Source organism: Ranitomeya variabilis, chromosome 1 (assembly GCF_051348905.1).
Source record: "Ranitomeya variabilis isolate aRanVar5 chromosome 1, aRanVar5.hap1, whole genome shotgun sequence".
Taxonomy (NCBI): Eukaryota; Metazoa; Chordata; class Amphibia; order Anura; family Dendrobatidae; genus Ranitomeya; species Ranitomeya variabilis.
The window spans coordinates 482,635,744-482,661,515 of NC_135232.1; the positions used below are offsets into that span (position 1 = coordinate 482,635,744).

At 40.7% G+C, this 25,772-nt stretch overlaps 1 protein-coding gene across 3 annotated transcripts in view; it reads left to right on the plus strand.

Annotated features, from left to right (window-relative positions):
* Positions 1-25,772, plus strand: part of PAX5 (paired box 5) — a 534,721-nt gene that overhangs the window by 448,965 nt on the left and 59,984 nt on the right. For all 3 annotated transcript variants that reach the window (XM_077251644.1, XM_077251660.1, XM_077251651.1), the window contains exon 9: positions 2,214-2,315. In XM_077251644.1, coding sequence (XP_077107759.1) covers positions 2,214-2,315 — 102 coding nt within the window. The remainder of the gene's footprint in view (positions 1-2,213; positions 2,316-25,772) is intronic.

Consider the following 25,772-nt stretch of genomic DNA (forward strand, 5'->3'; position numbering starts at 1 on the left):
TCTCTAACAAGGACCAGAAGACTAAGATCTACTTACAGGTTCATTGTCATAAAAAGAAAAGGTAGCTATTGTCTCGTCATGTGCGCCCCGCAGATGTTATTCACTGCACACTCGCTGATTGTAATCTAACAACACAGGCATTTCAATTTTATATGACGTGCTTGGCTTATTTTACTGCATATTGGAAAGAAAAAGGTTCAGGAATAAGAAATGAGGCAAATGAAAACTCCTTCCATTGTGTTTCAACTTCTCTATACAAGATTAGTACATTGCTTTTTTGTTTTTTTACAAAGCAAAGCAACAGAGAAAAAAATCTGCCATAGTTGAGAGCAACACCTGGGGAGACGATATTATTGTGGTTCTCCTAATCTGAATTTTATGGCTTGTATAACAGATTAAGGCACTTGCGGCTTTTTAAGCAAGAGTCACAGTAGACATCCTGAGTCTCACAATTTTTACTGCAAATTCTCTCCTCCGGTTGACACATTCTCCTGGCTGCTAATTTCATGCAGTCACTTAAACATGATGGATAATTGTGTTCTGCTTATCAATGTTTAATTTAAGGCCTGTTCTGCCTGACCCATATGCCCTCTGTGAATGCCATGCCTCGTTATTAATTTCATGCCCACACCTGTGGCATTACCTAGCTCATGGAACGGGCATGATAGCCCTCCGATTTAACGTGGTAGAGACTAATTAAGATAACAAAATTGATACAAATGGGCTTTGTACCATCTATGCCATGCATTAAAATAATTGGGAGAATAGTAGGATCTCTCTGAATAAGCTGTATTAATTTCCTTTCTTATACATTTACAGAGTATAGCTGGAAAAACAGCAGTATGTACATCTCAGGCTGCCAAGAATCATTTGTAAAACTGTTCATGGGTATTCGCTGCCACAGTAATTATAGTCAGGGCACACAAACATCATTTTTGGCAATGTAGGACTTCTTCAGGGAAAACAAATATCTACCACCCAACTTATTAGGCTAGAAAAGGACTACCGGTATTTTTTGTCATATTTTTTGGAGAAAGTCTCCAACATTAGATCTAAAGTGGAGAGCTTACAAAAATAAAACTGATAAAATATTTTCAATTATCTGGCTAATTTTTGGATATATAATATTTGCAATGTTCTACAATTTTTTTTCTTTACAAATTACAATATTTGAAAGCACTTATTATAGTTTTCTGAAATGAAAAACACTCAAAGTAAAACTGTAAACTGAATTTTTACTTTCCTGAAATATTTTTACAGATTTTAATACAAAAGTATTTGAAATACAAATAATGGGATTCACATTGATAGAAAACCTGTATTTTTTGTCACCAACAACCAATTTAAACTCAGCTTTCGTTTCCTAAACAGCTCTGATAAAACATAACCAGCTAAACTGTTTTGTTAAGTCTACATGTTTTTTCTACTTTGCATTATCCCATTTTGTTAGAAGGGTCTACCAATACTAAAATGATCACAGAATGTCCAAATGCTAAGATTCCCAGCAACCAGCTATAGAGAAACGCAGCAGAAAGTGTTTAATTTCCCTGCAGCACCTCCACAGGAGAAATGAAGCATTACAATGTGAAAATTATAGTCTGTTGTTTGCATCTGTCTTCCAGAGCAATTCCCCATCTCTTAATTAAGAATTTTCTAACAGGGTCTTTCAAAATACATTTTTCGAAATCAGTCACTTCATTGAAATAAAAGGTACAAATTGTATGAAAATACAGCTAGTAACACAAATGACTGTTTCCTTGAAACATAATGCAGTACAAATACTCAAGGAAATGGCTTATTTCAAATAATAAGTAAGAAAACCTTCTGTCTGTCTTTCCTTTGCTTGTCTCATGCTTGTCTTTGGCCTTGTAGAAAATAATAAACAGATTAGTTACCGTATATATATTTTTAAACTTCCACCATGCTGTATTTTCTATTTTCAATGGCATCATAAAAAAATGGAAGCCTCTTTGTTAGTAAGTGGCATACTATGTTTCCAAATAACGTTTTTTGAAATATGCTATGTTGTACAAATATTGTAGACACAAAGAAAGTAATGTGTTTTGCTACCAAGAATATCAAGAGACCTTGATATTCACACTGTGCGCTGATGACAAATGCATTGGCAGGGCTCACAGCTCTGAGGGAGATCTAAAAGCATGCCTGGCATTTGTGAGATTTCACATTGTGATTTGCTGTGCTTGATTCTCTAGGTCGTGATTTGGCAAGCACAACCCTCCCTGGGTACCCTCCGCACGTCCCCCCTGCCGGACAGGGCAGCTACTCTGCTCCAACGCTGACAGGAATGGTGCCTGGTGAGTTTGCAATAACAAATGTAGCAAAATGTGTCGTATTGAAAAGTCTGATTCTGAATAAAGCAAAAACAAATTAAATGCATACGGTTCATTTGTTATTACTCAATCAAAAAGCTGCTATATGTCAACATTTATTTGTGTCCTTCAATTATATCCATTCCGGGGGACTGAAAGTTATCGTTATATGAAGAACCAGTTGTTGCGACTAGGTATATAGTGGCAAGCAAATGCGCTACTAAACATGAACTCTAGTCTTTTATATCTCAAAATAATCCAATTCATATTAATAATGCTTTATGGAGTCAAAAGGTTTATGAAAGGGAACCTGAGAGCTGATACGTACTGCCCGATCCGGCTATTCTCCATTGCAGTTTGATCCCCGTCAGCTTTAAAAGTATGTTTTCTCCGAAACATTGCAGCGTTTCAGAGTCAAACCTACCTGGCTGAGATCATACTGTCAGTGTCTGATACCACCAGTTTATAAATGGTAAGTGAGACTCCAGGAGCTTCAACTAATGACTTTGTGGATTTTACAGGTGAAGTTAAAGGGGACAGGGGTTATCATGGCATATGTGTTTGATGACCTATCTACAAGCTTAATTCAAAGTTTAGTGGCCGCTGCCAGTCATTTGCAGTCTGGAAATGCAGTAGCCACAGTGGCCTCTACACTTTGCATGGAGATTCTCACAGCAGTTCCGTTCAAACTGTGTACATCTGACTTGCGCTAAACAAAACAGCTAAACAGTAGGGGCACTGAGTATTGAACCCCACTTATCTGCTACTGGAAACCTATTCTATCGATAGGTAATCAAACACCTATACCCAGGCAACCCCTATAATAACATTGATTATGCTAAGACAGTAATACCTGGCAAAGAAAGGGATATTTTATGCAGCAAATAAGCAGTTTTTAAATTTGGTGTTGGAAGAAAAAATGGGCAAGCATAAGGAGCACATTGATTTTGACAATGGTCCCATTGAGAGTGGCTAGATTACTTGTTCAGGACATCTTATAAAATGCAGTTCACATGCACTATAACTGGTGTACAGTGCTTAGTACTAATCAAAAGGAAAGGAGTAATAACTGGAAAGTCAGTGACAGGTGACAGGATGTTGAGTTTCTAAAGCTAATTGATGTGCACACAAAGCGAAAGCTAGTCCATCTTGCCCCATCCCATAGAAGAGCACACATTGCTGAGTAAAGTAAATGCTGGCTACAATAGAAAGTTGCCAGTGCATCCAGTTTGCTGGGTATGGGGCTGCATATCCTCATAATGTTCGTGCTGACCCTGTCTACCTCCAAACCCACCTAAAATGGCCAATGGTAGCATTAGTACTGAAAAACAGGTCAATGTAAGAAGGTGGGCTTGTGTGATTCAAGTTTTGTTTCATATCATGTGGATGGTTTGATGTATACTGTATGTGTTACTTATAGAAATGGCACCCTTAAAAAATGGCTTGCGAGGCCTGGGAGAAAACCCTGCCTCCTGTCTTCATTGTAATGCTACCCCCCTCCCATCAGCGTCAGTTATGGCCCCAGAATATTGCACCTGCATTCCCTCAGAAAGATATACCTCATCCTCCTTTCTGTAGAGACTGCACTCAGGGATGTTCTGCGCAGGTGCCGGCAAGTCACTGTGACCTCCGGTGTGCACCCCAATAATGTGCTCTCACCACTTCCTCCCTGCACAGTCATCACTAGGAGCCATGTGTACATGGCGACGACTATGCAGGGAGGAAGTGGGGAGAGCATCTTATAGGCGCACACACGGAGGTCACTGGAGCAGAAGTCACCAGCGCATGCACAGAAAATCCCTGAATGCAGTGCCCACAGAAAGGAGGATGAGGTATGTATTTCTGAGGGAGTGCAGGTTGCAGGCGGAGGATTCCGGGGCTGCAACTGATGGGAGGAGGGAAGTATTACAATGAATGAGGTAGGGATTTCTTCCAGGCACCGCAAGCCCCAGAGCCTGGAAGAAATCATTAGCACAAAGACAGAATAAAACATTTCTCAGCATCAAGACCATTAATGTGGACTAGTAGGTAGAACTATTGTAACATTTCTATTACCTGTATGTCCATATTAATAGGTCATAAATGTCCCGGGGGGTGATAAATTCCCTTTAAAGTAACTCTAAACAGTTAGTGTTAGTAACTAGGCAGGTAGTTGGAGCGCCCCCAGACGCAGGGCCGCGGGGTACTCGGTACCGGGCCTCTCTGTCAGGGTCTTGGGGTTGTCACGGTGGCCTGACCCGGTCCGTGACCCTGCTAAGGGGCGTCCAATTAAAGGTGGTGGTGCGTGGTGCGATGAAATAACGAAGACACAGGGTTGCAGTCTCTTTACCTCTTTACTGTAGGCTTCAGGATCTGCAATCCAGAGCACTGCTAACAGGGCTGGCTGAGACCGGCCGGTCCGAAGGCACATCCAGAGTTCCCTTCGCAGGTGGAAATCAGTGCCTACCTTCTAGCGCCTGTGTGTTTTAGTACTTCCCTGCTGAGCACCATGGGATAGTCCTCACAACTGTTGTGTCTGTTCCTGATGTTCTTTCTCACAACTCTCGTTTCTATTCTGATGTTCGTTCTCTCCGTCCCCCAGATGATTTGGCTAGGACGCACCCGTATGACGGGTAGGCCTGGAGTTCTTCCGGGACCCTAGTGTCACAATTCACCCCTCTCTCACAATTGCCTCCTATGTCTGCTTAGGTGATTTAGGTGAGACAGCCAACCTATAATTAACTGTTCTGCCGCTGTTTGAAGTAATGCCTGGAGCCCAATACTTCCTCGGCATTCCGGCCTCCGGCTACGCGCCTCAGTAGGATGTTGCCTCAATCTTACGGCACGACTCCTACTGGTGTTATCTCCTTTTTGCTGTGATCTCGTTTCTCACTTCTCCGCAATAAACCTCGCTTCTTGTCCTTTCTTGAGATACCGCCGCAATGTAGTGCAGGCGTGGTTCCTTAACGTTCTGCCTTGTTCGCTAGGCCTCTATCCCACCCCTGACAGGGACCCCCCCTGAATCTTCCCCCGCAACACCCTCTGCCACAGGATGTTGCCTGGTTCCAACCCAGTGAGCTTCTCTCTAACTTCCTATCCAACCCCCAGTTTTACCAGATTGTGAGGAGTGGTCTAATACATAGTACCCTTTGCTCCCCCTGGAGGCCAGACTGTGAAGTGTATTGGTGTCTGTGATACCTGGTCAGGTGAACTCCTTAAGTGCCATCAGACGTACCATCACTCCCCTTAGCGGCGGAGCGTCAGTACTGCAACGACCAGGACTCTGGGGTGCTGCACTAACATTCAAGCAAAGATAATAATATTAAACTTGGAAAAGCAAAGAAAATCTTCGTTTATCTAACGTCAATGTTCTGTTCACCCAGTAAGCTCTTTCTCTGCAAATCTTACCCTAGCGTGTGTCTATCAATACCTGTTGAGTCTCACGTATTAACCAGCCCCCTCCCAACCTGAGATCCTAATCCCAGCTGACCCCGGTACCATAAAGGATAGCTGGTAGTGAAGGCCCTGCTCACATGCACTGTCCTTCCGCAGTCACAGGCACATCCCACTTGTTGAAGTCTCCACACGGATCGTATCGGCTTGACCATCGACGGTAGTCTCGCAGGATTGAAACGGAGAGGACTAGGCCTTGGCTCTTGACAATTGATGTCTGGTCTCTTGAGCTTTACTGGCATGGGGTATGAATCCTTGTCCCGGCTAGAGCAGTCAGAACATGGAGTCCACCTGTGCAGGCCTTGTCAGGTGATGGCTGACACCTTAATGTCATAGACTTCCCTGGACTCGTCTGCTGCACTCTCTTCTCTCGCTCCAAATCTGCCTGTGGTTTGGCATGCAGAACTTTGATAACAAGGAAGTCCTTCCTATGGGTCACCTGATCAGGTCCAGCACATGAAGTGGCTCCCCTTGCATACAGTATCTTCCAGCACAATTTGGCTCTGCTTCATGTTGTCTCTCCTCATTAATGGCACATCCTGCAATGGCTCTTCAGGGATTTCACCTCTTCTTATTACACATGTACACCATTTCATGGTGATGCTATTGCCTAAAAGCAATGGCTTCTTTGAGCAGAATACTACTTCTTGACATATTGCAAAAAAGTTTCGGGAATGATTTGATGAATATGACTAGAAGTTTAAAGTCTTTAATTCTAAATTGATCTCCAGATTCCCAGATCTCATGGAGGAACTACCACACTACAAGACTTTAAGAGATTACCCCACAATGGACATTTACGTATTACCAATCCACAGGATAGGTGATAAATGTCTTGTCACCACAGACATTGAATGTAGGGGAGAAGCACATGCTTTATTCAAATATTCAAATACCTATCACTGCAGTTGTGAAGTGAGAAGGACCAGGTAGTTCTGATCATTATTCCAATAGTTAGTTGGAATCCCACTGTGCCCAGCGTATGACGTTTTCTGTAGATAGGTGATAATTGTCTATTGTGAAACAATCCCACGAAAGAATTTGCAGCTAATGTCTTGATGTTATATTCTTTATAGACACCTTTAAAGAGTGTTTGGAGTCCATGACTACCCACCATGATAATATAATAACTATATTGACTATTGTCTAATACAAATTATAGACATCATAAAAAATAGTACACATGAAATTGTGCAACTTTGTAATATATCTTACCAGAGAAATCTGCTTGTTTCTCTGCCAAAAATTGATCAGTCATTATCAAAATTCTCAAATCTGAGATAAAATCTGTATTAAATGAAGACCGACTCTCCCATTACTGAGATAAGAAATTGCAGCTGTTACTGATAAGATTCTATGTAGATGGGAGAAGGAGAAAGAGGAGGAGGAGGAGGGAAGAGCTCTTCCTCTAGCTCCTCCCATCTATATAGAATATTATCAGTAGCAGCTGCCATCTCCTATCTCAATAATGTAAAAATCTGTCTTCTCTGAACACAGATTTTACCCATGAATTGAGAATTTTGATAATGACTGATCAATTCAGGCAAAAAAGAAGCAGATTTCTCTGATAAGATATATTACAAAGTTGTTAATTTTCATGTGGACTATTATAATAATAATTTTTATTTCTGCAGTGCCAGCATATTCTGCAGCATTTTACATTTTAGCAGGGGCTTGGACAGACAATAAAGACATTATAGAATAACACATAAATCATCAGATACCAAGAGGAGTGAGGGTCCTGCTCACAAGCTAACAGTTTATAAGGAAATAGGGGAGACACAAAAGGTAAATTGTAAAAAGTACTTGTATTGTACAGTCTGGCCATCAATACACTAAATAAGGTGTTCACATAATGTTGCATTAAACAGTCACCAGACAGTGTCTGTACAAGTACATACAGAGGGTTATTAAAGGGAACCTGTCACCTGAATTTGGCAGGACCAGTTTTGGGTCATATGGGGGGGGGGGGTTTCGAGTGTTTGATTCACCCTTTCCTTACCCGCTGGCTGCATGCTGGCCGCAATATTGGATTTAAGTTCATTCTCTGTCCTCTGGAGTACACACCTGCGCAAGGCAATATTGCCTTGCGCTGGCGTGTACTCCAGAGGACAGAGAATGAACTTAAATCCAATATTGCGGCCAGCATGCAGCCAGCGGGTAAGGAAAGGGTGAATCAAACACTCGAAAACCCCCCCCCCCATATGACCCAAAACTGGTCCCGCCAAATTCAGGTGACAGGTTCCCTTTAAGTGCATGGAGGATGTGTGAACAGATGATATGAGGGTCCTTATTTTGGTGATAGATAAGTGAGATGAAGCAATAGGCCAGGCTAAACAAGTGCCTTTTTAGGGTACGCTTAAAATTGGGTATTGGGAATTAACAAAATTGTTCTTGGTAGTGCATTCCAAAGAATTGACGAAGTACGCAAGAAGTCTTAGAGACGGGAATGGGAATATTGGGTTATTGAGCATGTTAGCCTTAAGTCATTAGCAGAACAGAGGTCACGGGTAGGGTGGTGGACTGAGATGAATGGGAAATGTATGGTGGTGCAGAACTGTGGAGAACTTAGCAGAATCCTGTAGCAGATGGGTAACCAGTACAATCACTGGCACAGGGTACAAGCAACGATGTAGCAGTTGGAATTAATATGAATGATCCTTACTGCTGCATTCAGGATGAATTGGAGAGGGAAGAGTTTAGTAAGCTGGAGACTGGTGAGTAGAGAGTTGCAGTACGTCAGACAAGAATGAATAAGAGCTATAGTAAAAGTTTTTGCAGAGTCAAAGGAAATAAAAGGTTGAATTCTACTATTCTAAGGTCAAAAATACTATTGAATTTACTGAAAAAAATTAAAACCACAGTTATGCTTTAAAAGAGATTGCTACCTTTCAGCTATAAAACTCTGATTTGGGTAGCTTCTAGCATTTTCCAAACCCTTCTAGTTAACCCCTTTCTGACATTAGACGTACTATCCCGTCGAGGTGGTATGGGCCCATATGACCACCGACAGGATAGTACTTCTAACTCGATCATAGCTGGATGTCAGCTGACTATCGCAGCTGATATCCAGCACTATGTGCCAGGAGTGGTCACGGACCGCTCCTGGCACATTAACCCCCGGGACACTGTGATCAAAGATGATCACAGCGTTCCAGTGGCGTTCCAGTGGCATAGGGAAGCATCGTGCTTCCCTGAGACCCTCGGAGCAACGTGATGTGATTGCGTTGCTCTGAGGGTCTCCTACCTCCTCCTCCCTGCAGGCCCGGATCCAAAATGGCTGCGGGGGGCCTTCCAGGTCCTTCAGGGAGGTGCCTTTCAAGCGCCTGCTCAGAGTAGGCGCTGGGAAGCCTCCCTGCAGTGCCTGTCAGATCACTGATCTGACACAGTGCACTGCAAAGTGTCAGATCAGCGATCTGTCACTATACAGTGATGTCCCCCCGGGGCAATGTAAAAAAGTAAAAAAAAATAATATTTTCATGTGTAAAAAAAAAAAGTTCCTAAATAAAGAAAAGAAAATATTATTCCAATAAATACATTTCTTTATCTAAAAAAAAAACAATAAAAGCACACATATTTAGTATCGCCGCGTCCGTAACGACCCGACCTAAAAAACTGTCCCACTAGTTAACCCCTTCAGTGAACACCGTAAAAAAACAAAAAAAAAACGAGGCAAAAAAGACGCTTTATTATCGTACCGCCAAACAAAAAGTGGAATAACACGCGATCAAAAAGACGGCTATAAATAACCATGGTACTGCTGAAAATGTCATCTTGTCCCGCAAAAAATGAGCCACCATACAGTGTCATCAACGAAAAAAGTCCTCAGAATAAAGCGATGCAAAAATAATTATTTTTTATATAAAATAGTTTTTATCGTATAAAAGCGCCAAAACATAAAAAATGATATAAATGAGGTATCGCTGTAATTGTACTCACCCGAAGAATAAAACTGCTTTATCAATTTTACTAAATGTGGAATGGTATAAATGCCCCTCCAAAAGAAATTCATGAATAGCTGGATTTTGTTCATTCTACCTCACAAAAATCTGAATAAAAAGCGATCAAAAAATGTCATGTGCCCGAAAATGGTACCAAAAAAAAAAAAGTCAACTCGTCCCGCAAAAAACAAGGCTTCAAATGACTCTGTGGACCAAAATATGGAAAAATTATGGCTCTCAAAATGTGGAGATGCAAAAACTATTTTTTGCAATAAAAAGCGTTTTTTAGTGTGTGACGGCTGCCAAACATAAAAATCCGCTAAAAAACCCACCATAAAAGTAAATCAAACCCCCCTTCATCACCCCCTTAGTTAGAGAAAAATAATACAATTTTTAAAAATGTTAGGGTTGGGGTTAGGGTTAGGGTTGGTGTTAATGTTGGGGCTAAAGTTAGGGTTAGGGTGGGGGCTAAAGTTAGGGTTAGGGCTGGGGCAAAAGTTAGGGTTTGGATTACATTTACGGTTGGGATTAGGGTTGGGATTAGTGTTAGGGGTATGGTTAGGGTTATGGTTGGGATTAGGGTTAGGGGTGTGTTTGGGTTAGGGTTTCAGTTAGAATTGGGGGATTTCCACTGTTTAGGCACATAAGGGGCTCTCCAAGCATGACATGGTGTCCGATCTCAATTCCAGCCAATTCTGCGTTAAAAAAGTAAAACAGTTCTCCTTCCCTTCTGAGCTTTCCCGTGCGCCCAAACAGGGGTTTACCCCAACATATGGGGTATCAGCATACTCAGGACAAATTGGACAACAACTTTTGGTGTCCAATTTCTCCTGTTACCCTTGGGAAAATACAAAACCGGGGGCTAAAAAATAATTTTAGTGGAAAAAAAAGGATTTTTTATTTTCATGGCTCTGTGATATAAACTGTAGTGAAACACTTGGGGGTTCAAAGTTCTCACAACACATCTAGATAAGTTCCTTGGGGGGTCTAGTTTCCAATATGGGGTCACTTGTGGGGGTTTCTACTGTTTAGGAACATCAGGGGCTCTGCAAATGCAACGTGACGCCTGGAGACCAATCCATCTAAGTCTGCATTCCAAACGGCGCTCCTTCCCTTCCGAGCTCTGCCATGCGCCCAAACGGTGGTTCCCCCATATATGGGGTATCAGCATACTCAGGACAAATTGGAAAACAACTTTTGGGGTCCAATTTCTCCTGTTACCCTTGGGAAATACAAAACTGGGGGCTAAAAAATAATTTTTGTGGGAAAAAAATAATTTTTATTTTCACGGCTCTGCGTTATAAACTGTAGTGAAACACTTGGAGGTTCAAAGTTCTCACAACACATCTAGATGAGTTCCTTAGGGGGTCTACTTTCCAAAATGGTGTCACTTGTGGAGGTTTCAATGTTTAGGCACATCAGGGGCTCTTCAAACGCGACATGGCGTCCTATCTCAATTCCAGTCAATTTTGCATTGAAAAGTAAAACGGCGCTCATTCCCTTCCGAGCTCTGCCATGCGCCCAAACAGTGGATTACCCACACATATGGGGTATCAGCGTACTCAGGACAAATTTTACAACAACTTTTTGGGTCCAATTTCTCCTGTTACCCTTGGTAAAATAAAACAAATTGGAGCTGAAGTAAATTTTTTTGTGAAAAAAAGTTAAATGTTCATTTTTTTAAACATTCCAAAAATTCCTGTGAAACACCTGAAGGGTTAATAAACTTCTTGAATGTGGTTTTGAGCACCTTGAGATGTGCAGTTTTTAGAATGTTGTCACACTTGGGTATTTTCTATCATATAGACCCCTCAAAGTGACTTCAAATGTGATGTGGTCCCTAAAAAAAAAATGGTGTTGTAAAATTGAGAAATTGCTGGTCAACTTTTAAGCCTTATAACTCCCTAACAAAAGAAAATTTTGGTTCCAAAATTGTGCTGATGTAAAGTAGACATGTGGGAAATGTTACTTATTAAGTATTTTGTGTGACATATCTCTGTGATTTAAGGGCATAAAAATTGAAAGTTGAAAAATTGCAAAATTCTCAAAATTTTTGGCTAATTTCTGTTTTTTTCACAAATAAACACAGGTAATATCAAATAAATTTTACCACTGTCATGAAGTACAATATGTCATGAGAAAATAATGTCAGAATCATCAGGATCTGTTGAAGCGTTCAAGAGTTATAACCTCATACATGAGGGACAGTAGTCAGAATTGTAAAAATTGGTCTGGTCATTACCGTGCAAACCACCCTTGGGGGTAAAGGGGTTAAAGAGACACTTCTCTACAGGCTTCAGATTTCTGTTAGAAGACCACCTTTTATGATCCATATTGGTTCAGTTCTACTCAGTCAAATTTAGATTACGGTACCATAGAATCCTATCTAAACTAAATGTTTCAGTAAAACTGTGTAGATTTCAAGCTTTGCTACTGTAGTGATGTAATGATGTTGGGTCTGACATCCTAAAGTGGGACATCACAGTAGAATAACATTTTACTGTAGTATTTTCCAAGGGAATGAGTCCTGCAAAGGTTCAGAAGATATACCAGCTAACACTTCTCTCATGTTGACAGCCAAGAGAAGACTGAATCTAATCTGAAGTCATTGAAAGATTGACAACTCAGCTGATGGCAGCTGTCCAATAAGCTGTAATGACAACCTTTCAATGAGGTAACTTTCAAGTCACTTTTGGCTGTCAGTCTGTGAATATATTTGTTGCTGTCTTAGCAGGTGTAATATTTTACAAGGTGTGAAGATTTTGTGGATACTTATACTCTATAGAAAACAGTCTTGGGTGGAGGTTTGCTTTTCCATATGACCTAAAACAGGCACTTCACTTATAGTAATACAGATTATCACATATAATATTAATAATTGTTTGCCTTACATAATTACATCACACCAAAAAGCCCTCTATTCTCTCCAGCATGTAAAATCATCATTAATGGGGTGGATAAGGAAAACAGGAAATTTTACTCATTACAAGGTTTCATGTGTATAAACCTATCTACCTTGCACAGAACTCTAATGCAAACCTCATACACTTTAATGGGGTCTTAATGAACCTCCATATGCTGCCTTTTTACAGAGCTGCTCTCTATACCTCTAGTTGAGAATATCCCATTAATACATCACCATAGAATGTTGCCTACTGCTCTGTAGTATGAAGCTGCGGGAACTCAGAGTGCTTCCACACTGCCTTTCATCAGATTTCTCTGCTGTGTGCATGAAGCCTTAAAGAGGTATTCCATCTGCAAGAACCTATTCCAATATGTAGTAGGAGTAATAACAATAATATTATGAAATACCTCAAATTAGAAATGTAGTATAGTTCTCCTAATTAGCTATGTAGCTTACCCCATGTGCAGGGCATTGCATTAGCTTAGGTATCCATCCACTATATTCTGTCCAGCTTTAAGTCTAATTTTCTTTTATTTTCTTCTGATTTACACCCAGTGGAAATAGAATATGACTGTTAGGGCTAGCGGAATGCACCAAATGGAAATAGAGACTTTATAATAATATATGCGTTCGCAGCCCGGGGTCCACCGTGCAGGAGTACCTGCTACTAGCAAATGGCAGAACTAAATGACGGTATGAGCTACCTCTGTTACTTCACAGAGTAGCCGTGAACTCAAAGCACTGCGCCCTGTTAAACTTCACAGAGGCACAGGCTAACTACCCAAACAAGAGCAGTCAGTGGTCATGAATGCACACAAAACTCCTCGCTGGAGGTGCCAGCATGCTAGGGCCTTATTTCAGCCGGGTCCCTGAATACTGAAACAATCAAACTCCTCGCCGGAGGTGCCAGCATTCTAGGGGCTTATTTCAGCCGGGTCCCAGAACTCAATCATACGTGACCACACTGGCGCAAAGTACAACATAGAACAATACTAGCGCATGGCCGTGCGGCCATGCGAGCCTTAAATAGTTGCAGCATGTACAGGACCTTCCTAGAAGGACCAATGAGAGGCTGCCACAGAGCGTGAGCACCTAAAGGACCTTCCTGAAGGACCAATGGCCTTAGCTGCAGTGTCTGATCATGTGACCCTCGATCTCCACTGAGAGATCTTACCCTGGGCATGCTCAGAACGAGAAAAGCAGGACTTAGTCCCAGAAGCGTCTGCTCGCCGCTGCCCAGCACTGACTTCAATGGCAGAAGCAGGAAAAGCAGCAGTAACTCTCTGTACAGAGTCAGACTGAGCGAGACGCTGGGACCGACGTCTCCGCTGAGCAGGCTCCACTGCGGCAGGAGAAGCATGGGAGACCGCAGCGGAGATGGCCCGAGATTCCCCCTGTGCAGAGGCGGGAACTCGACCCCTAACAATGGCAGAATTAGATAAGTGTATATATTGCAATGTTTACCTTCAAACTGCACTAGATATTTTGTTATGAGGAAGGCACTTTACCAGGAAAATAGCACTTCATTCAAAGTATAAATGAAACAAATGTAATGCTTGTATAGCTTTATAAAAAAAACATTTAAAATATAAACATTCTTTGCATGAATTAATGAAGCAGATGCATGTATACGTGGCACTGGACAGGAAGGAGGGCGATGCAGCTGCAACTTTTACTTACTATTTCAGTGAAGCATCTTGAGTATTCAGGGGGAAGTGTACATGTACATTTTATTTAATTTGGATTTAATCATTTACGCTTTATACCTATTCCTGTACTACTGATACCCAGTGTCTTTTTCTTGGATGTTGCCAGCCTAGATGCATCTTCATATCTGCACCCATATCAACCTGGATAGACTGGCTCTCTTATATTTTGTAAATATCTTGTATATTTGTATATGAAACATTCTGATTGTATATATTGTTTTATATTTTTTCCAGCGACTATGTGATAAAGGCCGGAGTTCGGCCGAAACGTCAAAATACTGTCGCTTCATCCACCACCGTAAATAAAATTTATTCACTTGAAAGCATACTTATCTATTGAGTGCAGTGATTCTATATCTATTTTACATGTAGATATGTGATGTCTCAAAGAACACAGAACAGGGCTTTCCTGCACATGCACTCCTCCTGTACAAAGAGGGTGGCAGTCAGTGAATAATTTGGCTGATCCTGGCTGCGGCATGTTCGCGATGGTGTTCCACTGGTGGTACCACGCAACAGGCTGCGTAAGTGTGAGTGTGGGTGTGTGAGTGTGTGTTTGAGTGTGCGAGTGTGAGTGTGTGTGAGTGTTAGTGTGTGAGAGTGTGATAGTGTGTGGGTGTGTGAGTGTGTGTGGTGCATACAGTGTATAGTGTGTGAGTGTGTGAGTGTGTGTGAGTGTGCGAGTGTGTGTGAGTGTGTGAGTGTGATAGTGTGTGTGTGGTGCATACGGTGTATAGTGTGTGAGTGTGTGAGAGTATATGAGAGAGTGTGAGTGCATGTGTGTGAGTATGTGTGTGGTGCATACAGCGTATACAGTGTGTGTGCGTGTGTGTGGTGCAACGGTGTTCCACTGGTGCTACCGCACAATAGGTTTGTACAAGCAGCAGTTTCCATATTAAGACACCCATCACTTGGGTGTACCAATATGGTGGTTGGTGAACTTCCTCCGCTTGGAATTCTGGGATATGGTGACATCTGGATAAAACAGGAAATTACAACATTACAAGGCAATTAAAAAAAATGGATAATGTAGGTTTGTGTGTTTTGTCTGTACCAGATTTTGTTAATGTGCCAACTCTGATATGGTTTCCCTAATACTGACTACATTTGCCATGATGCCCTTTCTTTTGAAGGGGGAAGATGAAAGAATATAATTGATCTTCTCCTATCGAATGAGAGACACCAGTCGATCAGTGACGGAGACCTGCTGATGCATACTACAGTGTTTCATTGTATCTTATGTAATTCAGCTTCAGTGTTCTACTCTGCCTCCTGCTTGTAATAAGTTTCTTGTGGTCAGATGTTAGCAATGAGAAGTGGTAACTCATAGAGATACACTGGAGATTTGGCACATTGGAATCACAGATATAGACAAGCAGTGTGAAATTCACTGGAAGTTTCGAACTGTGTTAAAACTGCAAATGTAATGAAATAGAGATCATATGACAGTTACCCCTAATGAAAGGATTAAAATGTATATGTACAAATGAGCTGGAAAAATTACACAACTAGAATATTGTTGGCCAGTTGATTTGTGCAGAAAATAAATAGCTGGAGTGCTACTTTACGTTGTGGCCTACCTTGTTTTTGTGGAATTCAAGTTGCCAGAGATCTCCCAGAGATGTGAATTTTGTAGTACCAATTAATGGTTGTAATACCGTAATTCTTACTAGTGGAACCACTGGCTTGTCGTCTGCCATCTCATAGAAACCTCTTATCTTAACCTTTTTTATTACCGTATCAGATTGAGCTGAAAACCTCAATATTTTCTATTGCTGCTCCATAAAGGACAAAATAAAGTAATGGCATTGGACTTGTGAGGGTTTTTTTTATAGTTACCGAATGTTCATCTGAAGTGAAAACAAAAGAAAAAAAATCTGTTACAAAGTAAAGCATAATGGCAATCGAAACATAAGTAAGCAAAGCAAAGTGTGTATAAACAAAAAGCTTAGTGTTTAGAAGAGAGAAGAAGGAAGAATAGAAAAACAGTGCATTTCTCTACTCTTTGGAAATTGCTATGCATTTGTAATAACAAAATTACCATAATTTGCTCGTTAACGCAGCTAGATCAGTCAAGCATTGTTCTAAACATGCAGAGGCTGTTCCTTGCTCCAGATCTGCCAGGGAGCTAAGCATGGTGAAAATTAGCATGCAAATGGTCCTAATTCAGCAGCCGAGCTGTCAGACCCACACTCTCTGCCATGTTTTCTTTGAGATTCTGACAGAAGTGGCCCAGAAAACCCACCCTTCAGGATTCTCATGGAAAGAAGCCGCAGGGGACACTTTATGAGAGACAGCTCAGCTTGTATCAGTCAACTATATGAGAGCATTGTTATCTCTACAAGGGGTTATCGTGCACAGTTAAATAAATGGATCCACTAGTTTTGCAGCGCTGTCCCCAAGGGATTGGCAGGTTTTAGTTATTGTGCTTACAGTACCATTGTCTGCAGCTGATGAGAGAAATTCATTATGTTGCATATCTATATCTATATCTATAGATATATTAAAAAACAGCAGATATATTTCTTTCATGTAATCATTTTAAATTTTTGTATAATAGAATAATTAGCAAATTGCATTTTATGACCATTACTATGCCTCTCCCCAGCTGTACCAGTCTGGCACTGTTGGTTCATTGTAATGTATATACTGTATGTGTGTGATGTGTATGCAGTGTCTGACTGGATTGGCAAAGGCCCACCAATAACATTGATTCTTGGGGCCCACTGTTCAGCTACATGCAGAAATGACCTGACCCTAGTACAAAAATGTACTTTTGCTTTTATGCAATATTAGTTTTTCTGCAAATAGTAATACAAGTGCAATCTCAGTGCTCATCAGCACTACTTCACAGGGGCCTACTGGAGGATTGTCCTGTTCCCCTCTGGGCCAGTCTGAGCCTGTATGTATGTAACCCCTTTTCACATGTACAGCACCCTGGAATTAATGGTGCTTTAAAAATAAATGATAATGCTAATAATAATAATGATAATAATGTATTGCTGTTTATTTATTTTTTGCCTATTTGCTCTATATGAGACTAGTTGTTAAACACAGCTTCTGTCATATGTGTTTTAGCACTCATCTCATGTTACTGTGAGAAGGCAGAGGCAATCTATATGATCTCTTATTGTCCTGTTGTTTTGAGTCAAAACCATTTCTCAATTAAACCAGGATTATTCCTATTTTATGTTACTTCTCTATATTAGTGATGAAACTTCTTACAACATGGTGTCCAGTTTTATTGCTTGCACTCATACTATACCATATATAAACTTTATTATTTTTTTATCTGATGCTTTGCATTGTATTTGGCGATATAAGTTTTGCATGTGGCTGCTCAGCCATGGATTGGAAATTGAAATCATGAAGTTCCCAGCATACAGATTCTTTACTGATGATAATGCCAGTGGAGGTTTGGACTTTGCAGCTTCTGAGTCAGCAGAGCATTGGTGACTTTTATACACTACTAGATGGTGGCCCGATTCTAACGCATCAGGTTTTCTAGAATATGTATGTAGTTTATTTATGAAGTAAACGTGAGTGAACTATGTGGCACTGTGACTGACAGAACTTGTTCAGTAAACGTGACTGAACTACGTGGCGCTGTGACTGACAGAACTTGTTCAGTAAACGTGACTGAACTACGTGGCACTGTGACTGACAGAACTTGTTCAGTAAATGTGACTGAGCTACGTGGCACTGTGACTGACAGAACTTGTTCAGTAAACATGACTGAACTACGTGGCACTGTGACTGACAGAACTTATTCAGTAAACGTGACTGAACTACGTGGCACTGTGACTGACAGAGCTTATTCAGTAAACGTGACTGAACTACGTGGCACTGTGACTGACAGAACTTATTCAGTAAACGTGACCGAACTACGTGGCACTGTGACTGACAAAACTTGTTCAGTAAACGTGACTGAACTACGTGGCACTGTTAGTGGGGGTTAAATTCCGCGCAAATATCGCTGATTAGTCACGGCCGGCTGGCGCGACCAATCAGCGACACGGGATTTCCGTTACAGACAAACAGACGGAATTAGACTATTATATAGTAGATACATCCCAGCACTTAGCGACCGCTCTGTAACTTTACGTGGTCTGCCACTTTACGTCTGTATTACTGTGGTTCCAAAATGTTTCCATTTTTCAATAATAGTCACTCAACGTTGAACGTGGAATATTTAGAAAGAAAGAAATTTCACAAATTGTGTTGTTACACTGGTGGTTTCCTATTACAGCACCACTCCTGAATTCGTGGAGGTCTTTAAAAGGACCCCATCTTAAGGTTCTTTCGGACATGCAATTTTTCCACGTACAAGAAAAATGAACGGATTATTCTGATCAGAGTATGATTAGAGTTTGATCACTATGTGGTCCAAGTGTCATCCAATTTTCTCGTACTTGGGTAAATAATAAAAAAAATTCTGCACTGTCTCCATTCTGACAGCCCTTGAAAATCTATTTTTTTCATGGACTCATTGACTTGCATTGCCAACTCAGATCAAAATTGGCCATGTCGCAACAATTTTCCGCGGAAAAATTACAGACATGTCAATGGTCCCCTCATTTATGAATGCTATTTGTTAAAATCACGGAAAGCACTCGTATGTAAAAATTGGATGTCTGAATGAGTCCTGTAAAGGCAAACCACATAATGAAGGGCTGGATGTTATATATATATGGCAATAGGACTAAATGAAAGTCTCAATTTAGTGATTAAGATGTATGTTCCAATACTTTTCTCCATGTGGTGCACATCACAAGCTTGGTATAAATGACCATTCTTTATTACATATCACGCATGACTATCCCATGCCTTTGTTATAAAATTTAAATGGGTTGTCCAGCCAGAGATATGGGGATACAACCGGAGTCAGACGAGCGCGTCCGCCCAGGGAGTCTGACTCCGGTTGTATCCCCATATCTCCGGTGCCTATTAAAAGGTAAAGCTATGCACTATGGTCCTTGTTGGGCATTATATTGTATCCCCTATAGGGGTTAGCATAGTGATATTATCTAGCTGGGGGTATTAGTCTATATAAGGGAAAATGTGGATTCCTATCTATGCATAAGCTGTGCCTGTCTGAGATGATGTTTTTTGTGGCAGTTAATTAGGCTATGCATCTGTGGCATTATATTGATAGGTTGCACATACAGTTTTCAATTGAACTGTTATGAATTTTGGCTATGGGCAGTGTGTATTAGCATTGCCCTAGCATTATATAAACCGTGGGTCCAGACGTGAGCGTCGCTTATTTTGTATCACGTAATGTTCACATGTTGTTCTAGTTTCACCTTCTTTCCACTATTTGGTGATATGTGTTTTACTATGTAGTTTATTTAATAAAATTTATATTGATTTTTTGATAAAATCTGACCTTTTGATCATCATTGGTTGTGTTGTGGTCTTATAGATATCTGATGATAGGTCTGGTAATCCGGGGGACACATGGAATAGGTTTATGATTAGTGCATAATTGATATCATGTGTCTCTGTCATACTTGCTATATATGCTTTGGACAAAACAGATTTAGTCCAGAGCCATAGGGAGCCAAATCATGACATATAATTTACAATCTTGTGTTCTTTGGATCCATGAATTACTACCCCCCTCTTCAGGTTTTGTACTAGGCATAACACAGCTTTATCAGTTTTGCTCAGAGCATTTCTTGAAGTGTATTTTGGAGCTATGAGTAAAGCCTACACTAGGTGGCGGCATGCATGGGATGCAATGTCATCACAGCAAACCATATTCATTTCTAATTGTTTCCTATTCACCTGTAAACAGGTGAAATCCAATGTGGAAGCAAAACAACAATATGCTTTAGTATTTGTTCAATGTCCTATGTAATCATAGGTGAGTCAAGGGAAAATAAAAGGTTACTCCACTACTCTTGTACCCATCCAATCCATTCATGCTCTCTATGCTTGCTGGTATAACTTAAAGAAGCAGATCTTCCCATGTATCCTTATTCCTAGTCAATATGTTACTTACTCACCAATAGGATTGAGATCTTAAACACTAAATTTAGCAAAAGAAGCTTAAAGAACTTGAAGAGGTTGTCTCCTATTGTTTTTATTCAGAATAGCACTGCCCCCTGCCTCCCAGCTACCACTTGGGCTTGTTCTCTCTTGATTAATTGACTATTTAGATCAGTAACATCTTGGCACCGCTAGGTCAAAGTGTGCACCCATCATTGCTGCTATATGAGACAGCTTTGCCACTGCAGAAGACTGATGCGACCCACCCAATCATACCAAAACAAATAACATTCTCATGCATAAATAAAAAACACACATCAATAACCTTGAAACTATTTTCCATTTAATGGATGGAGGTCAGTCACAGCATCTTGGCCTGGTAAAGCTTATATTGGTGCAAATCAATTGTTAATGGTTGAATTCCCAGTGAACATCAGTCCTTCTTACTCGGAAAAAACTTAATAATTCCAAAAAGACCTCCAGGGAGGGGCGTAGTAACTAAACTGCACTCTGACCCCCACCCATTAATAATAAAGCCTGCTCAATACCATCCTGGAGGCTGGACAAGAAAATGTCCAAGCTGATGTCAGAGAGGTGTAAGCCGCTAGGAAGCATGAGCCAGGAATTATCCCCTTCAATCAGACAATATCAAAAGACAATGTCACCCTTGAAACATATGAATCGAGACATCCGAGCATTGAGAGACTATCAAAAACACTCCACTGCCACCACCTCCCTGGCACCCTGCCAAGCAACCTGAGGAATGACCTCCGACCAAACCAGAACTAGCTCAAAGAAGAAACCGTGGAACTTGTCCATGTCGGACAATGAAAGGAGCAGAGGTAATTCCCGCATGCATGGATGATCAGAAGGACAGGAGAAGAGGTGACCTGCGCAATCCTAATAACCTTAAGGTTTAACTTGGTCTCAAGTCTTACCCGAACACCCTTCCAAAACACCTCTACACCCTGAAAACTGAGTTCTCTTCCTCCTGGAGAACTCTCCTCCCTTTGGGCCACGCAAAAAATATAAGAGCGACCGAGTATCCACACTGTAGGTCTGGAACCACCTCGGAAGAAAACAATACTACTAAAGCAATAAATCTGGTCTGATATACAGGTCCTTCTCAAAAAATTAGCATATAGTGTTAAATTTCATTATTTACCATAATGTAATGATTACAATTAAACTTTCATATATTATAGATTCATTATCCACCAACTGAAATTTGTCAGGTCTTTTATTGTTTTAATACTGATGATTTTGGCATACAACTCCTGATAACCCAAAAAACCTGTCTCAATAAATTAGCATATCAAGAAAAGGTTCTCTAAATGACCTATTACCCTAATCTTCTGAATCAACTAATTAACTCTAAACACATGCAAAAGATACCTGAGGCTTTTAAAAACTCCCTGCCTGGTTCATTACTCAAAACCCCCATCATGGGTAAGACTAGCGACCTGACAGATGTCAAGAAGGCCATCATTGACACCCTCAAGCAAGAGGGTAAGACCCAGAAAGAAATTTCTCAACAAATAGGCTGTTCCCAGAGTGCTGTATCAAGGCACCTCAATGGTAAGTCTGTTGGAAGGAAACAATGTGGCAGAAAACGCTGTACAACGAGAAGAGGTGACCGGACCCTGAGGAAGATTGTGGAGAAGGACCGATTCCAGACCTTGGGGAACCTGAGGAAGCAGTGGACTGAGTCTGGTGTGGAAACATCCAGAGCCACCGTGCACAGGCGTGTGCAGGAAATGGGCTACAGGTGCCGCATTCCCCAGGTAAAGCAACTTTTGAACCATAAACAGCGGCAGAAGCGCCTGACCTGGGCTACAGAGAAGCAGCACTGGACTGTTGCTAAGTGGTCCCAAGTACTTTTTTCTGATGAAAGCAAATTTTGCATGTCATTCGGAAATCAAGGTGCCAGAGTCTGGAGGAAGACTGGGGAGAAGGAAATGCCAAAATGCCTGAAGTCCAGTGTCAAGTACCCACAGTCAGTGATGGTGTGGGGTGCCATGTCAGCTGCTGGTGTTGGTCCACTGTGTTTCATCAAGGGCAGGGTCAATGCAGCTAGCTATCAGGAGATTTTGGAGCACTTCATGCTTCCATCGGCTGAAATGCTTTATGGAGATGAAGATTTCATTTTTCAGCACGACCTGGCACCTGCTCACAGTGCCAAAACCACTGGTAAATGGTTTACTGACCATGGTATTACTGTGCTCAATTGGCCTGCCAACTCTCCTGACCTGAACCCCATAGAGAATCTGTGGGATATTGTGAAGAGAAAGTTGAGAGACGCAAGACCCAACACTCTGGATGAGCTTAAGGCCGCTATTGAAGCATCCTGGGCCTCCATAACATCTCAGCAGTGTCACAGGCTGATTGCCTCCATGCCACGCCGCATTGAAGCAGTCATTTCTGCCAAAGGATTCCCGACCAAGTATTGAGTGCATAACTGAACATTATTATTTGATGGTTTTTTCGTTTGTTATTAAAAAACACTTTTATTTGATTGGACGGGTGAAATATGCTAATTTATTGAGACAGGTTTTTTGGGTTATCAGGAGTTGTATGCCAAAATCATCAGTATTAAAACAATAAAAGACCTGACAAATTTCAGTTGGTGGATAATGAATCTATAATATATGAAAGTTTAATTGTAATCATTACATTATGGTAAATAATGAAATTTAACACTATATGCTAATTTTTTGAGAAGGACCTGTATTTAGCAAAGCAAGCAGAGCGCCATCTGCCAATTCATTGAATTTCAGAATTGGACAAACCCACACGTGCAGCTTCTGTCACTGTCCCAATCCTAAAGAATGAGTACCAACATTTTTTTTGGGTAGCCCTAGGAACAACAGAACTTTATGAAGAAGAGAATCAAATTGGGGGAGCACAGTGTCAATGAAGCTGGCCGGATCCATCATTTCTGTCAGCTTCAGAGTTCTGCTCATATGCTCTTTTGGAAAGAAAATAAAGTTAACCTGTCACGTGAACAAAATGCTAATAACCTGCAGATATGGGGTCAATCTGCAAATTAATAGCCTTTTAAACCTGTCCAGATATCCGCTGCTGGGAGGAAATGAAATGTATTCCTCACGTTAGCATTCAGGTTTCAGCCACACGGGCGGAGCTGGCTTGGGTTCAGTCACCGCTCTGCGTTTAGAGCATGGCATCTGCACCCCCAACACTGAGTGACAGCAGCTCAGCATTAGGGCCTGCTATCAGTCAGTGCAGGAGGTGCGGTTACAGCTGCCGCTCTTTATACTCAGAGAGGTGACTGAACCAAAGCCAGCTCCACCCGTGTGGCTGAAACCTGAATGCCACCACGAGGAATAGGGTTATTTTTTTCTCAGTAGCTGGGGTCTAAGTTCTGTCGCTGAGAGGGTTAAATATATCTTGTCAGATTTCGCTGACAAAATATATTACGTTTCTTATGTCTCATGTGAATTATTGATTTATGAACTAATAATAATTCAAATGATGGTTACCACTTAATTTTAAAGGAGAGAAAAAGGGACACGACAAATAATTTTTTTTAACTGTTAACGATTTACATAAGGTTCAGGAAATAAAATAAACTCAAGAACAAGGAGGCACAATATAAAAATGGGGGAAGATTAGAAGACGTGGCAGAATTGACTATTTTGAGGTTAAAATATTTTTTGATTAGAAAATGGCGGACCTGATTTTGAGAGTAGTTGTGCAAAGTTTATTAGGACACAAATGTTAATAAAACTTTCTTAAAGTTAAAGGTCAGACCTTATTAAATTCTACACACTTCCAGCACATTCATAGGTTTTTGGATGGCTGTGAATTTCTTTTCTATACAATATCATGTCCCTGATCCACTTATTCTTTATATGAATACAATGTTTTTTGCACAAGTTGTGATTATTAGTAATACATGATAGCTTTCTATGCAAATTGTTGCTGTATTTATGTGCAATACTTGAATTTTTTTCTTTCTATATATATTTTACATTGCAATGACCACAAAATATGTTGAAGGTAACATTAAATTTTAATATAAGGCAACATAGGTCAAGACTAGCCCAGCAAAATCACAGCAAGGTATATCCTCGATAACTTCCATCCTATTAGTCATAAGTGGCATTTTGTGCATTAATGGCAACCAAACAATGAAGCAGCATTAAAACTTTTACAATTATATTGCTAGAAATATACTCATTATATTCTACTACTTGTAACTTTAAAAAATGACATTGTCAGCACCGAAAACAAGGCAATCCATAATATTACACATATGAAAAATCTTGATATCTATATTTGTTATAATTAGTATAAATTCTAAAATCAACAAATTTCTAAAAAAAAAATGTCTACAGTGTGTAGCCATATAGTTAGCTAAAATGTATGAAAGTGTGAAAGGAAAGCTGATATTTTACATTTAAGGGTTGTTCTAATAGCCTTTCTTCAGGATTCCTACTCTGCGTACCAACTTCCTGCTTGCCAGGGGGCAGTGCTACTAAAAAATGGCAGTTCAGTCCAGTGTCGTGGTTATGACACTGGTCTTTAAGAGGTTGTCCACATACCTCGTATGGTGTCACATTGGGTTTTTTTTATATATGCATATACTAAGCTGAATGCTATGGCAGTACCATGGCAATGCAGCTGAGAGGATTCCTCCTTCCCAGCTATCTAGAATTGTATGACTTGATTGTAATGTGTGAAGGATTGTTAGCTGTCAGAGGGAGAAGGAGACAAATTTTATCCTGAAACCGCCTCCCAGTAGCACAGATTAGCAGACACATGAAAGCCAAAGATGATGATAAGGTATTTTTATATACTCGAAAAACTGCATATAATCTAATGGATATCAGATAGCCTTACAGGACTCCTTGGTAAGAAACATATAAAGAGATGAAGCAATTATACCGTTTGAAAATGGTGGCTTCCTATAATATAATGTTCTCCGCCAGCAGTTCTCAGTATTCACATCAATAACAAGCAGTGGCTGTGGAGACATGGCGTTGAACTGGCTTACTGGGATATCATAGCATCACTGAAAAGTGGCACCAGGTCAAAACCATATCGCTGGCAGTTGACAGCAAGCTAAAAACAGATCACTATGCCTGGACCCCTCGGTCAGGATTATGTGACAGGCACATGTCATTATAGAAGGCGAGTAGAATATGACTGACACTTCATATCTTTGGTTTTAAATAGTTAATATTTTCTGTGCCTTTTAGTATACATTTTACATTAGTATCATAAAGCACATCTGGCTATATTATTATGCTTGGACTAAGCAGGTTGAGATCCCTTGTAGACCAATAGTTTCTTAATGAAAAAGTATGGAGAAATGCAGGGGGTATAGTGACGTTTCTGCAGTTTAGGATTTCTACAGTTTGTATTTTGGATCTTAGCTTGACTTCAACAAATGTGGCCAGGTTTAGTAACAGGCGCAGATTTGATAAGAAACTTGGTA